Source organism: Dipodomys spectabilis, unplaced genomic scaffold, assembly GCF_019054845.1.
Source record: "Dipodomys spectabilis isolate Male_0828 unplaced genomic scaffold, ASM1905484v1 ptg000496l, whole genome shotgun sequence".
NCBI lineage: Eukaryota > Metazoa > Chordata > Mammalia > Rodentia > Heteromyidae > Dipodomys > Dipodomys spectabilis.
Window position 1 is genome coordinate 854,461 of NW_024871173.1, and position 12,430 is coordinate 866,890.

Here is a 12,430-nt window from a genome sequence, read left to right on the forward strand (position 1 = left end):
AGTGTCAGGGTCATTCATTACTACCTGGGAATAACTTGGGTATCTTTCTGAAAGTAGTGCTAAGGTGCATCCACGGTCAGGGGAATCTGTGTAAAGAGGGGTGGTATGAGGGGGAATCTGTGTCTGTTTGCCTTTACTCTTTCTGTTGTTCCAATCCCAGCAAAGCATCTGCTGAGACCATCACTTTTCTGTTTGGTGGGATTCAGAGACAGGGAGTCCTGTGTCACTCAGACTGAATCCAAGATGCTGCCTTCTGACTTTCAAGTTGCAGGTTGTAGCAGGTTAGACTGCAAGTGAGGCTCCATGATAAAGGGTCTGCGCAATGTATGGGAGAGGCTGCTCAGCAAAGGCCCTTCTTGCTGTTCTCTCTGCAGGTTGGTGAATTCTGGCCTTACATCAGCTTGCTGTGCAGCTCTGTCTTCTGCACTCCAAGCTAACCACAGCCTCACACACCTTTACCTTCGAGGCAACGCCCTTGGAGACGGAGGGCTCAAGCTACTGTGTGAAGGGCTCTTGCACCCTGACTGCAAGCTTCAGATGTTGGAGTGAGTCATGATGGGGATATGTGGTGGAAAAGTAGAGCTCTGTGGGGAGCAATCCTGAGACAATCTCTAGCTAAGGTGGTGTCCTAGGGTTTGGCTTATTCCAGGATCATGGTACGAGGTGGGACTTTGTAGACAGGAAGTTGGCTTCCTGTCACCACAATCCTCTGTACCACAGAAAAGCAGAATTGGTATGGCATGCACGTGTTTGGAGAAGACAGCATTTTTTTTTTTTTGGTGTTGGAAATAATACAGGTTAAAATCTTAGGGCCTTGGGGAATGGCTAAAAGGTGTTTTCTTTAAATCACTGTTTCCTGCAGATTAGACAACTGCAGCCTCACTTCACACAGCTGCTGGGATCTTTCTACAATCCTGACCTCCAATAGGAGCCTCCGAAAGCTGAGCCTAGGCAATAATGACCTTGGAGATCTGGGGGTCATAATGCTCTGTGAGGTCCTGAAACAGCAGGGCTGCCTCTTGCAGAGCTTGCAGTAAGTGGGCTCTCGGGGCTTGGTGGTAGGAGTTCAAGGGAGATGGAAAGTTGCAACATTCAGGTTTTCTCTAGGTTCATTTGTACCTAGGGTTGGGCTGGGCTGGAGCCAGTTATTTCAGATTTTTTAAAGAAACATTTATTTATTAAAGAATTTTGTTGTAAATGTGATGCACAGAGGAGTTACAGTTACATAGATGAGGTCATGAATGCATTTCTTTTTGAACAGTGTTATCCCCTCCCTCATTTTCACCCGTTCTCCCCCACCCCCATTGCAGATTTTTAAAAATAGAGCAAATAGGAAATGAGATGAATGTTCAACACCATTCACATATTTAGAATAATCTAGACTCAGCCATGCCCTGGTGGCTCATGCCTGTAATTCTAGCAGCTCAGGATCAGTAAATGAGATTTGAGGATTTTAGTTTCAAGCTAGCATTAGACGAGAAGGTCTGTGAGACTTTTATCTCCAATTAATCACCAAAAAGCATAAGTGGAGGTGTGGCTCAAGCGGTAGAGTGTCAACGTTGAGTGGAAAATCTAGGGGACAGCATTCAGGCCTCAAATCCAAGCACCAGACTGGTCACACACACACACACACACACACACACACACACACAGACTCAATTGCCTGTGGAAAGACTTTCCACCTGTAGTCTAGAAAGAAACACTGTTTTATTTATGCTCTTTATAGAACTAATTTTTGATTCACTTTAAAGGGCTTCACTTAGTGTGAATATTGCTCTCATTTCTGAGGGTTTCTAAATAGTAGCACAGTGCTCTAGAAACAGAAGCTCACAGAAGGGACCGGTTCTTCTCTGCCCTGAGCGCAGTCTCACCGCCTCCCTAGTAAGAAACTTCTACGAGTCTCATGACTTCTGTCAGCCATGACTGACGCATTTCCCTCTGAAGAAATTTCTATTGCCTGCATGGTCACTCTGCTTGGATTTTATTTCTGGTCTTTCCACTGTGGTGTTTAATGGCCTCCCAAACTTTTTGTGTTCAAACCCTAACTCATGCTATTCTCTCCTGTCTGAGGCTTGCTGCTTCCTCATAATTGCTCAGGGCAAAACCATCCTGGTTTTGTTTTGGACATCTCTTTTCCTTATACACACCCCAGATCCACCAGCATGCCCTGTCAGCCCTGCTTTCACAGAGTGCTCACTCTCTGAGCACCTGTGGGCTTCATGGCTCTCACCAGGCTCAGGTACTGCCATGTCTTGTCTGGACGGTCGTGGAAGCCTCCTCACAGACCACCCCATGCTAGAGTTCTTCCTGTGGTAGTTGAAAGCTGAGTGAGATCACGTCACTTCCGACAACACCCTCCAGTGACTTTCTGTCACCCTCAGAGCAAGAGCTTCAGACTCACAGTGGCTGCTGAGATCGCTGGCAAGTGTAAGAGTCATCCCTGTTTCTCATTCTTATTTTTCTGCAATCATAGTGGTCTGTGAAAAAACACAGTCATCTCTGGGCCATTGCACTTGCTGTTGCCTCTGTCTGAACCTCTCTCTCCTTCAACGTCCATTTGTCTTGTTCCCACATATCCCTAAGTCATCTGCTCACTGGTCTTCTCATTGAGGCTGTTTTTCACTGGCCTACAGAAGACAGGAGCCCAGCACCCCTTTCTCCTCTTTTCTCACTTCCCCACAGATCATCATTATATGCGCTGTTCCACTTTCTTTTTCTTCTCTTTCTCTGCCTGCCTGCCTGCCTGCCTGCCTTCCTTCCTTCCTTCCTTCCTTCCTTTCTTTCTTTGTGGGGCTTGAACTCTGGGCCTGGGCCCTGTCCCTGCACTCTTCAGCTCAAGGCAAACACTCTACTGCTTAAGTCACAGCACTACTTCCAGTTTTCTAGTGGTTAATTGGAAATAAGAGTCTCATGGACTTTTCTGCCTGGGCTGGCTTTGAACCAAGATCCTCAGATCTCAGCCTCCTGAGTAGCCAGGATGACAGGCGTTAGCCACTGGCACCCGGCCACATGAGGATTCTTTATACCATCTTCTCTACTTTTATTTCTGTTTGAAAGATTTTCCATCATGAAGGTTTATAATATAACAAGCCAGATGTGGTGACACATTTGTATCACAGCTATTCAGGGTGCTGAGGCAAGATGATTGAACCCACGAGTTCATGGCTATCATGAGCAGCATAGTGAGGCCCCCATTTCAAAAAGAACAGTTCAAACATGACCTTGGACATGTAGTGTAGCTTTTCAGAGCACACAGTATGTAGATAAGGGAGGAGAAGAGGCCCGATTTTAAGGCCAACAGCTGTTTTCTAAAGAGGATAACCTAAGGCTTTCTATTTGTTTTTACAGGTTGTGTGAAATGTATTTCAATTATGAGACAAAGCGTGCCTTAGAAGCACTTCAGGAAGAAAAGCCAGAGTTGACCCTTGTCTTTGAGCCTTCTTGGTAGGCATGGATGGAGACGTGCAGTTGCTAGTATTTCTTGGATACAAGCCTGAGGTGGGGTGAGCCCCTCTCCATTGGTTCTCTTGGCCCAGTGTCACAACACAAAGGCTTACTGATGGTGCCTTGTATGGGGCACTTAGAGGCCTCCTTGACTCCTGGGTAAAGACACCGGGGATGGAAATGCACCCAGATCTGCAGCTGGAAGGTGCTCATTCTTGGTGACCTCATGTAACTAACTTACTCAGCAGAACACCTTTCCCACTCTTTACTCTCTCCGTCTCTTCTCCCTTCTTTATTTACTGCACGCATCTCACTCTGGCTACCTACTAACTGACCATAATACGGAGCTAGGTTGTGTGGCAGCTACTTATTTATTTAAAAATTTTTGTAACAATTATATTGTTGAACAAAAAATAATGGATGCTTATTTTAGCTACTTACAAATTTGAGAATACATAAACATCTCTTGTATTTATCAAGGTAAATTATTTCCTTAAATAAAAATGCCTACAAACCTTTTTTTTTTTTTTTTACGGTCAGCCGTGGGGCTTGAACTCTGGGTTTGGGCACTATCCCTGCGCTCTTCAGCTCAAGGCGAGCACTCTACCACTTGAGCCACAGTGCCACTTCCGGTTTTCTAGTGGTTTATTGGAGATAAGAGTCTCACGGGACTTTGCTGCCCGGGCTGGCTTTGAACCGCAATCCTCAGATCTCAGCCTCCTGAGTAGCTAGGATTACAGGTGTGAGCCACCGGCGCCCAGCTTGCCTACAAATCTTTTACATGATTTAAACTTCTAAAGATAGATTGCTTTATACATTTTGGAAACCTCTTTGTGCTCATTATGCTTAATGGGAAAAAAGGAGTTATTTTCTAGTAATGCTGATGGGTAGAATTCTACTAGCACAGAGGGACATAGTACTCAAGAGAAGGCTTTAAAGTAGCAGATCCTATATCCACCAAGAAGAATATTCTGTAGAAAGTGAGTCTTGCCTTCAGTTGGTAACAACTTATTTTGGATTTATCCCAAATAAAGTAGAAGAGTAGTTTATCTTTCATACTCCATATAGCATTAAATCACACATAAATAGCAATTAATTGCTTCTGTACAAATGGATAACTTTCAAGCACATGGCTTCACTTAGGGTGGAGATATAGCTTTCCCTGTCCAGTGAACCATCTAAATCTTTGCTTAAAAAGTGGAGCCATAAAGTGTTGATGTAATAAGAAGCATAAGCAAGAATATAAATCAAGACCAGGGGTGGTAACTGGCACTTGGAATTCTTGATACACAGGAGACAGATATGGGAAGGATGATAGTTTAAAGAAAGTCTGCACAAAAAGATAGCAAGATCTCATCTCAACCAATAAAGCTGGGCAGAGTGGTGTGTACATGTAAGGCATAAATAGAAGAATCCTGCTGCAGGCTGGTCTGGGAAAAAATACGAGATCCAAATTGAAAAAGAACTAAAGCCAAAAGGTCTGGATATATGGGGCTGGGAATGTGGCTCAGTGGTAGAGTGCTTGCCTACCATGCATGAAGCCCTGGGTTCAATTCCTCAGTACCACATACACAGAAAAAGCCAGAAGTGGCGCTGTGACTCAAGTGGTAGAGCACTAGCCTTGAGCAAAAGCAGCTCAGGGACAGTGCTCAGGCCCTGAGTTCAAGCCCCTAGACTGGCAAAAAAAAAAAAAAAGTTTAGGTGTATGACTCAAATGATGAAGTGCCTGCCTAGTGATTGCTAGGCCCTGAGTGCTCGCTCCCTGTCTCTGTCCCTGTCTGTCTCTCTGTCTCTCTGTCTGTCTCTCGCTCTCTGTCTCTCGCTCTCTATCTCTCTCGCTCTCTGTCTCTCTCGCTCTCTGTCTCTGTCTCTGTCTTTGTCTCTTTCTCTCTCTGTCTCTAACAGTCTTTCTCTCTCTCTCTCTCTCTAGCTCTCTCTGCCTTTGTCTCTTTCTCTCTCTGTCTCTGTCTCTGTCTCTGAAGGTCTTTGTCTCTCTCTCTGTCTCTGTCTCTGTCTTTGTCTTTGTCTCTCTCTGTCTGTCTTTGTCTCTTTCTCTCTCTGTCTCTGTCTCTGAAGGTCTTTGTCTCTCTGTCTCTGTCTCTGTCTTTGTCTCTCTCTGTCTGTCTTTGTCTCTTTCTCTCTCTGTCTCTGTCTCTAACGGTCTTTCTCTCTCTCTCTCTGCCTCTCTCTCACACACACACAGAGTGAAACAACATATCACTAAATATGTTTTTCAGATAAGCTGACTTTCTTTAAATAGCAAGACTTTTTTGAAGGGAACTTTTTTTTTTTTTGCCAGTCCTGGGGCTTGAACTCAGGGTTGAGCACTGTTCCTGAGCTTCTTTTGCTCAAGGCTGGCACTCTACCTCTTGAGCCACTCACTTCTGGCCTTTTCTGTGTATGTGGCACTGAGGAATTGAACCCAGGGTTTCATGTGTGCTAGGCAGACGTTTTACCACTAAGCCAGATTTCCAGCCATTGAGGGGGAACTTTGAAATTTACATTTTAGTGTCTAATCTGAGGTGTGTGTGTGTGTGTGTGTGTGTGACTGATGGGCTCATTAGCAGCAACCCTGGTTGAGGCCTTCTCTTTTTTCTTTTTGTGTTGGTTATGGGGCTTAAACTCAGGGCCTTGTGCTCTCTCTCTCTCTCTCTCTCTCTCTGTCACTTGGCTCTTTTGCTTAAGGCTACCACTTGAGACATACCCCTACTTCTGGCTTTTTGCTGGTTAATTGGAGATAAGAGGTGAGGATTTCTCTGCCTGGACTATCTTCAATCCATGATTTTTAGGTCTCAGCTTTCTGAGTAGGTAGAATTACAAGCGTGAGCCATTTGTACCTGGCTCTGAGAGATTCTTACTGACAAAAGCCAGTGGTTCAAATGGCAAAGTTAGCTGTGCTTGAAACAGCTGAGTGACAGCTTAATGCCTTGAAAAACATGAAATTAATGGGTTTCATTATAACAGCCTTGTGCATGCATACTGCAGATTGATCATATTTATTCCCATCTCCCTCTCCTACCCCTCCCCCATTCCCACCCCCTTTCTCTTCCCCAATAGTTGCCACTCCACTTGAGAGTGAACATGAATGTCTCACATAAACTTTGTGTCGGTCGTGGGTCTTGAACTCTGGGCTTGGCCACTGCCCCTCAGCTCTTCAGCTAAGGCTAGTGCTCTACTGCTTGAGCCACAGCGCCACTTCTGGTTTTCTGGTGGTTTATTGGAGATAAGAGTCTCATGGACTTTCTTGCCTGGGCTGGCTTTGAATTGTCATCCTCAGATCTCAGCTTCCTGAGTAGCTAGGATGACAGGCCTGAGCCACAGGTGCCCAGCTTTTTTTTTTTTTTTTTTTTTTTTTTTGACAGGGTTTCATTGTGTTGTAAAGGTTGATCTTCAACTCTTCAGCTTAAGCTGTCCTTCTGCATTAGTCTCTCAACTAGCTTGGATGACAGGTACAGCACAGTGCTTGGCTCGTGTGGGGTGTGTGTGTGTGTGTGTGTGTGTGTGTGTACGCGTGCATGTGCCCATGTATTAATGTAGTAGGAGGATACTTTGGAGGGGATTGTGCATGCACAAGCATTCTACCACTAAACAAGGCCCCCAGCTCCACAACTTTATTTTGACTGGAATGTGAAATGAATGACTGTTAAATATCATAGTTTTGCTCTTAATTGGCAACATTTAATACTCATGATCAAGAAAGTTCAAAGAAGCCTGCTTATATTCGCAATAGAGGCCACTGTGTTTCCATGGTTTTCTTGGAGAAAAATAGTACATTTGAAGGAGTTCCTGAAGAACACACATTCTAACATTTATAGGTGTCAGTGATTCTTCTCAGTTTTTCTCAAATAATTATAAAAGCACAAATCACCCGAACCATATGCAATGTTTGAAGTTTTGGGTTTCATTATAAAATCTACCTTTTTTCTGTCTACTACATACCAGTTTATCAGTTTATTAAGCATGCTTTAATTTACTTGCCAATTGAATTATTGAGACATATCCTCATACAACTTTGAGTGCTGTTGAAGCTTCTGGGAAATTCATGGTGTTTGCCCTGTGGAATCACATAGCTCTGGTATTTAATATTTAAGTGATCCCCTTTTCTAGCTATCTCTGCCAGATGGCAAACCACACCAACACCAAATAACACAGACCAAACTGTTGATTACATCTCACCCTTTCAAGAATTAGGAATTGGCTAGATCTCAGCTGAGCAATTCTTCTGCTCCTTGTTGTGTCTTCTGATGTCACTGGGTAGTATTGAACTGGTATTGACTAATCAGGAGACTCCAAAATGGCTGGCCAGGAGCTAGCTCACGGAGAGCTGCAGGTGGGGGCTCCCAGACGTGGCCTCCTTCACTGTCAGTCTTTGGGTTGACAGATTTCTCGGCGACTCAGGGATTTCAGACACAGTGTAACCACGCAACTCTCTATTTAACGGGAAGGAAATTAGATTCTACCTGTCACTGGAAGAAATAAGGAGAATTGAGGCTATCTCTGTAAACTAGCACATCTATTTTGAGAAACAGTTCTCAACAGTTTCAAATGTGCCCTAGAATTACATCGTATCTGTATATTGATATATGTACAGATCACCTTTTTCTAGGCCTCATGTTGTTTTGCTGTGATTTGAGTTGTGTGTTGGATCTGTGGCTTTGAGCCACTGTGCAGTGATTGCTGTATGGCAGTCCACTGGGAAAATCCTCTGTGTTCTTGGTACCTTATTGTTCTTATTGTTTTTTTCACAATTCTTAAATTAGATCTTACGGAAACTTTGATATCTACATATGTATAAATATATATATCATATATATAAAATGTCTCACTTCTGCCTTTACTGTGAGAAAGTCTTATAAAATCTCATATACTTGTTGTTTTATGGGTTTGGTTAGGTTGATATTTGGCCTATATAAGGCAGCAGGGTGAAAACAAATAAACTAATTGTAAATGGATCTTCAACATGGAAAAACAAAGAGCCAGTATATGATGCCAGCGTCTGAGTCCAGTCCACTAAAGGGGGAGGGCTCCCGGAGCCCGTGTTCATCCCAGTTTCCTCTGCTACCACCCGGGGTGGTGACTGGGCAATACGGCAGGCTCTAATAATCTCACATGAAAAGGGGAACAGAGATCGCATCACAGACTGAGTCTTGAATGGTTGCTGCCAATAAATATGAGCATATTGTCTGCATCTTGGAAAATTCTTCAAGTGTTAACTGTAATAATCATTCTGAACTGTTTTGGTTGGTTCTGAGGTTCAATCCGTGGGCCTTGAACACACTAAGCAAGTGCTGTTCCACAGTCACATGTACAGCCTTTCACACTTTTATTTAAAGTTTTATTGTTTAAGCCAGGCACCAGTGGCTCATGCCTGTAAACAGAGTTAGTCTGGAGACTGAGATCTGAGGATGATGATTTGAAGCTAGCTTGGGCAGAAAACTCTGCAAACAATCTCTCTCTCTCGCTCGCTCGCTCGCTCGCTCACTCGCTTTAAAACTTATTTTTTGTCAGTCCTGGGGTTTGAATTCTGGGCCTGGACACTGTCCCCTCAGCTCTTCAGCCACTTGAGCAACAGCGCTACTTCTGGTTTTCTGGTGGTTATTTGGAGATAAGAGTCTCACAGACTTTCCTGCCCGGAATGGCTTTGAACCTCGATCCTCAGATCTCAGCCTCTTGAGTAGCTAGGATTATAGGCATGAGCCACTGGCGCCCAGCTTCTTTTTGCTTAAGGCTAGCACTCTACCACTTAAGCCACAGCACCATTTTTTACTTTTTCTGTGTATGTGATACTGAGGAATCGAACCCAGGGTTTCATGCATGCTAGGCAAACACTCTACCACTAAGCCACGTTCCCAGTCCAGTTTGCAGACTCTTATCTCCAGTTAATCACCCAAAAAGCCAGAACAGGAGCAGTGCCCAGGTTCTGAGTTCAAGTACCTGCACACATACATAAAGTTTTATTGTCAGCATTGATTGTCTTTATAATTTGCATTCTTAATTGGAACAGATAATTTTTACCATACACAGTTTTTTGTTTTTTTTTTTTGGTCATGGGTCTTGAACTCTGGGCCTGGGTGCTGTCCCTGAGCTCTTCAGCTCAAGCTCTACCACTTGAGCCACAATGCCACTTCCTTGGAACAGATAATTTTTATAATTTTTATAAGATAAAAGTTTATGCTATGTTTATTTTTACCCATGGAGCCTAATATGGTATATTTATAGTAGTTAGTACCCAGTCAGTGGTGAGAAAACCTTTTCTGGGAGGAAACTTGAATTACAGGAAAAAAAGGTCATCTATGTTCACAAAAGAAAAAGAATCAACTTTACCTTCTTTTTCTTTTTCTTTTTTTTTTTGGTCATTGGGCTTGAAACCTGGGCTTGGGCACTATCCCTCAGCACTTCAGCTCAAGGCAAGCATCTACCACTTGGGCCACAGCGCCACTTCCGGTTTTCTGGTAGTTTATTGGAGATAAGATTCTCATGGAGGGGCTGGGAAGGTGGCTCAGTGGTAGAGTGCTTGCCTTGCATGCATGAGGCCCTGGGTTTGATTCCTCAGCACCACATAAGCAAAAAGAAAAAAGCCGGAAGTGGCACTGTGGCTCAAGTGGTAAAGTGCAAAGCCTTGAGCTGAAGAGCTGAGGGACAGCGCCCAGGCCCAGAGTTCAGGCCCCATGACCGGACCCCCCCCAAAAAAGTCTCATGGAGTTTCCTGCCTGGGCTGGCTTTGAACTGCAATCTTCAGCTCTCAGCCTTCTGAGTAGCTAGTATTACGGGCATGAGAACCAATGCCTGGTTTCAACTGATTCTTACAATATTTTGAAAATGTCATGTTAAATTCAGGGAGAGTTTAAATCTATGGAGAAAATTTACATGACTGTTTCCGTTTCTCAATACACATACATAGGGGCAATTGAAAAGGGAAAAGCTGCTTAGAAAGAGACAAATGGGTGGAGACAAAAGAAAAAATAAGAAGAGGAAAAATGAGAAAATCCAGATAATTAGAAATGAAATAATTCAATAAACTGAGTGACTTAAATCTATGAAAATATATGGCCTATTAGAACTATATGTTTAAGCTGGGAGCTGGTGGCTTACACCTGTAAACCTAGCTACTCAGGAGGCTGAGAGCTGAAGATTGCAGTTCAAAGCCAGCCCAGGCAGGAAAGTCTGTCAGTCTCTTTTCTCCAATAAACCATCAGAAAACTGGAAGTGGTGCTGTGGCTCAAGTGGTAGAGCACTAGCCTTGAGCTGAAGAGCTGAGGGACAGCGCCCAGGCCCAGAGTTCAAGCCCCACGACTGACCAAAGAAAAACAAACAAAAACTATGTGTTTAGAACCAGCTTAACTTCAAATGTGGGGTCTTGGGCACTATGAGCACATGAGAGGTGAGATGTTTTGGGGATTTTCCAGGTTCTCAGATCTCTCAAAATGCTTGCTGCTTAGCTACTAATTCCATAAGTATAAGATGCTCACTTGAATAGGTGGTGATAGCCTCATCTCAGATCTTCACGATCTGCAGAGCTTCCAGATCCTTGCCAGGAGCCTTCTGAGAGCTCCCTTCACATCCTTATTCCTCAGAGTGTAGATGAAGGGATTCAGGGTGGGGGTGATTATGGAATAGAAGAGAGAGATAAACTTGCCCTGCTCCTGGGAGTATCTGGAGGGAGGCTGCAGGTACATGTAGATGGCAGGTAGGTAGAAGAGAGAGACCACCACCAGGTGGGAAGAACAAGTCCCAAAGGCCTTGTGCCTTCCCTTGGAGGACTGGATCCTGAGCACAGCTCGGGCGATGAAGCCATAGGAGAGAAGGATGAGAGCTAGAGGGACAAGCACAAAGAAGCCCACCAGCACCGCTAGTGTCGTATCATTCATGGTCGTGTCAGCACAGGACAACTTGATCATGGCTGGCACCTCACAAAAGAAGTTGTTTAGCACCTGCCGCCCACAGAAGGGCAATTGTGCAGTCAGAACCACTTGAACAAGAGAGTTGCCAAAGCCACTGAGCCAGGCCACAGCCACCAGCTGCTGGCAGAGAGAGCGGTGCATGATGACGGCGTACCGGAGGGGCTCGCAGATGGCCACATAGCGATCCAGGGCCATGGCGGCCAAGACAATGCATTCAGTGCACCCCAGCCAGTGGAAAATCGCATACTGCACTGTGCAGCCTCCGTAGCTGATGGTCTTCTCAGAGCTGCCCATGTTGAACAGCATCTGGGGTACCGTGGTGGTGGTATAGCAGAGGTCCAGGAAGGACAGGTGGCTGAGGAAGATGTACATGGGGCTGTGGAGTTGGGGATCCAGGCGGGACACCAGCATGATGGAAATGTTTCCCAACATTGCCAGAACGTAGGACACCAGGAGGACCACAAAGAGAGGCAGCTGCAGCCATGGTCGGTCAGAAACACCCAGAAGGATGAAGTCTGTCAGGGGACCCCCCGAGGTGCTGTGGTTGTCACTTCTCATGCCGAGGCATCTTCTGGTAGCGGTTAGGAGGCTCAAGCAAATAACTCGTGAGATAAATAGTGAAGCCTTTTTCTGGTGCCAGTGTCTTCCCTGAATTCTTTCCAACCCTGTCTTACCTTCCCGACCTCTGTGAAGACACTGGGATGTGGAGCAGTCAGAAGCAAATCAGAACAGCAGCATGCAATTCTTAGTTTTTCCTTTCTCTCTGATCTTAACTAAACCATGTAGTCTCTCAGAACTTCACTTTCTGCATCTGTTAAAATGAGGAAAACAGCTGGGCGCTGGTGGCTAACGCCTGTAATCCTAGCTACTCAGGAGGCTGAGATCTGAGGATCGCGGTTCAAAGCCAGCCTGGGCAGGAAAGACTGTGAGACTCCTATCTCCAATAAACCACCAGAAAACTGGAAGTGGCGCTGTAGCTCAAGTGGTAGAGCGCTCGCCTTGAGCTGAAGAGCTGAGGGACAGCGCCCAGGCCCAGAGTTCAAGCCCCCAACCGACAAAAAATAAAAATAAAAAGACTTAAAATG

At 44.9% G+C, this 12,430-nt stretch overlaps 2 protein-coding genes across 2 annotated transcripts in view; one reads left to right on the forward strand and one right to left on the reverse strand.

The window, feature by feature from the left end:
* The window catches only part of Nlrp3 (NLR family pyrin domain containing 3), a 34,839-nt gene extending 30,880 nt beyond the window's left edge, over positions 1-3,959 (forward strand). Inside the window, exons 8-10 of the mRNA XM_042669535.1 lie at positions 375-545; positions 863-1,033; positions 3,349-3,959. Coding sequence (XP_042525469.1) covers positions 375-545; positions 863-1,033; positions 3,349-3,448 — 442 coding nt within the window. The 3' untranslated portion in view covers positions 3,449-3,959. The remainder of the gene's footprint in view (positions 1-374; positions 546-862; positions 1,034-3,348) is intronic.
* A 6,987-nt stretch (positions 3,960-10,946) lies between these two features.
* Positions 10,947-11,903, reverse strand: LOC122098947 (olfactory receptor 2B11). Its single transcript, XM_042669516.1, has one exon. It carries the CDS (start codon positions 11,901-11,903, stop codon positions 10,947-10,949), a length of 957 nt encoding a protein of 318 aa, XP_042525450.1.
* Between the last annotated feature and the right edge of the window lie 527 nt (positions 11,904-12,430).

Coding starts and splice junctions, on each gene's coding strand:
- LOC122098947 (XM_042669516.1), bottom strand. CDS start 11,903: ATGAGAAGTGACAACCACAGCACCTCGGGGGGTCCCCTGACAGACTTC.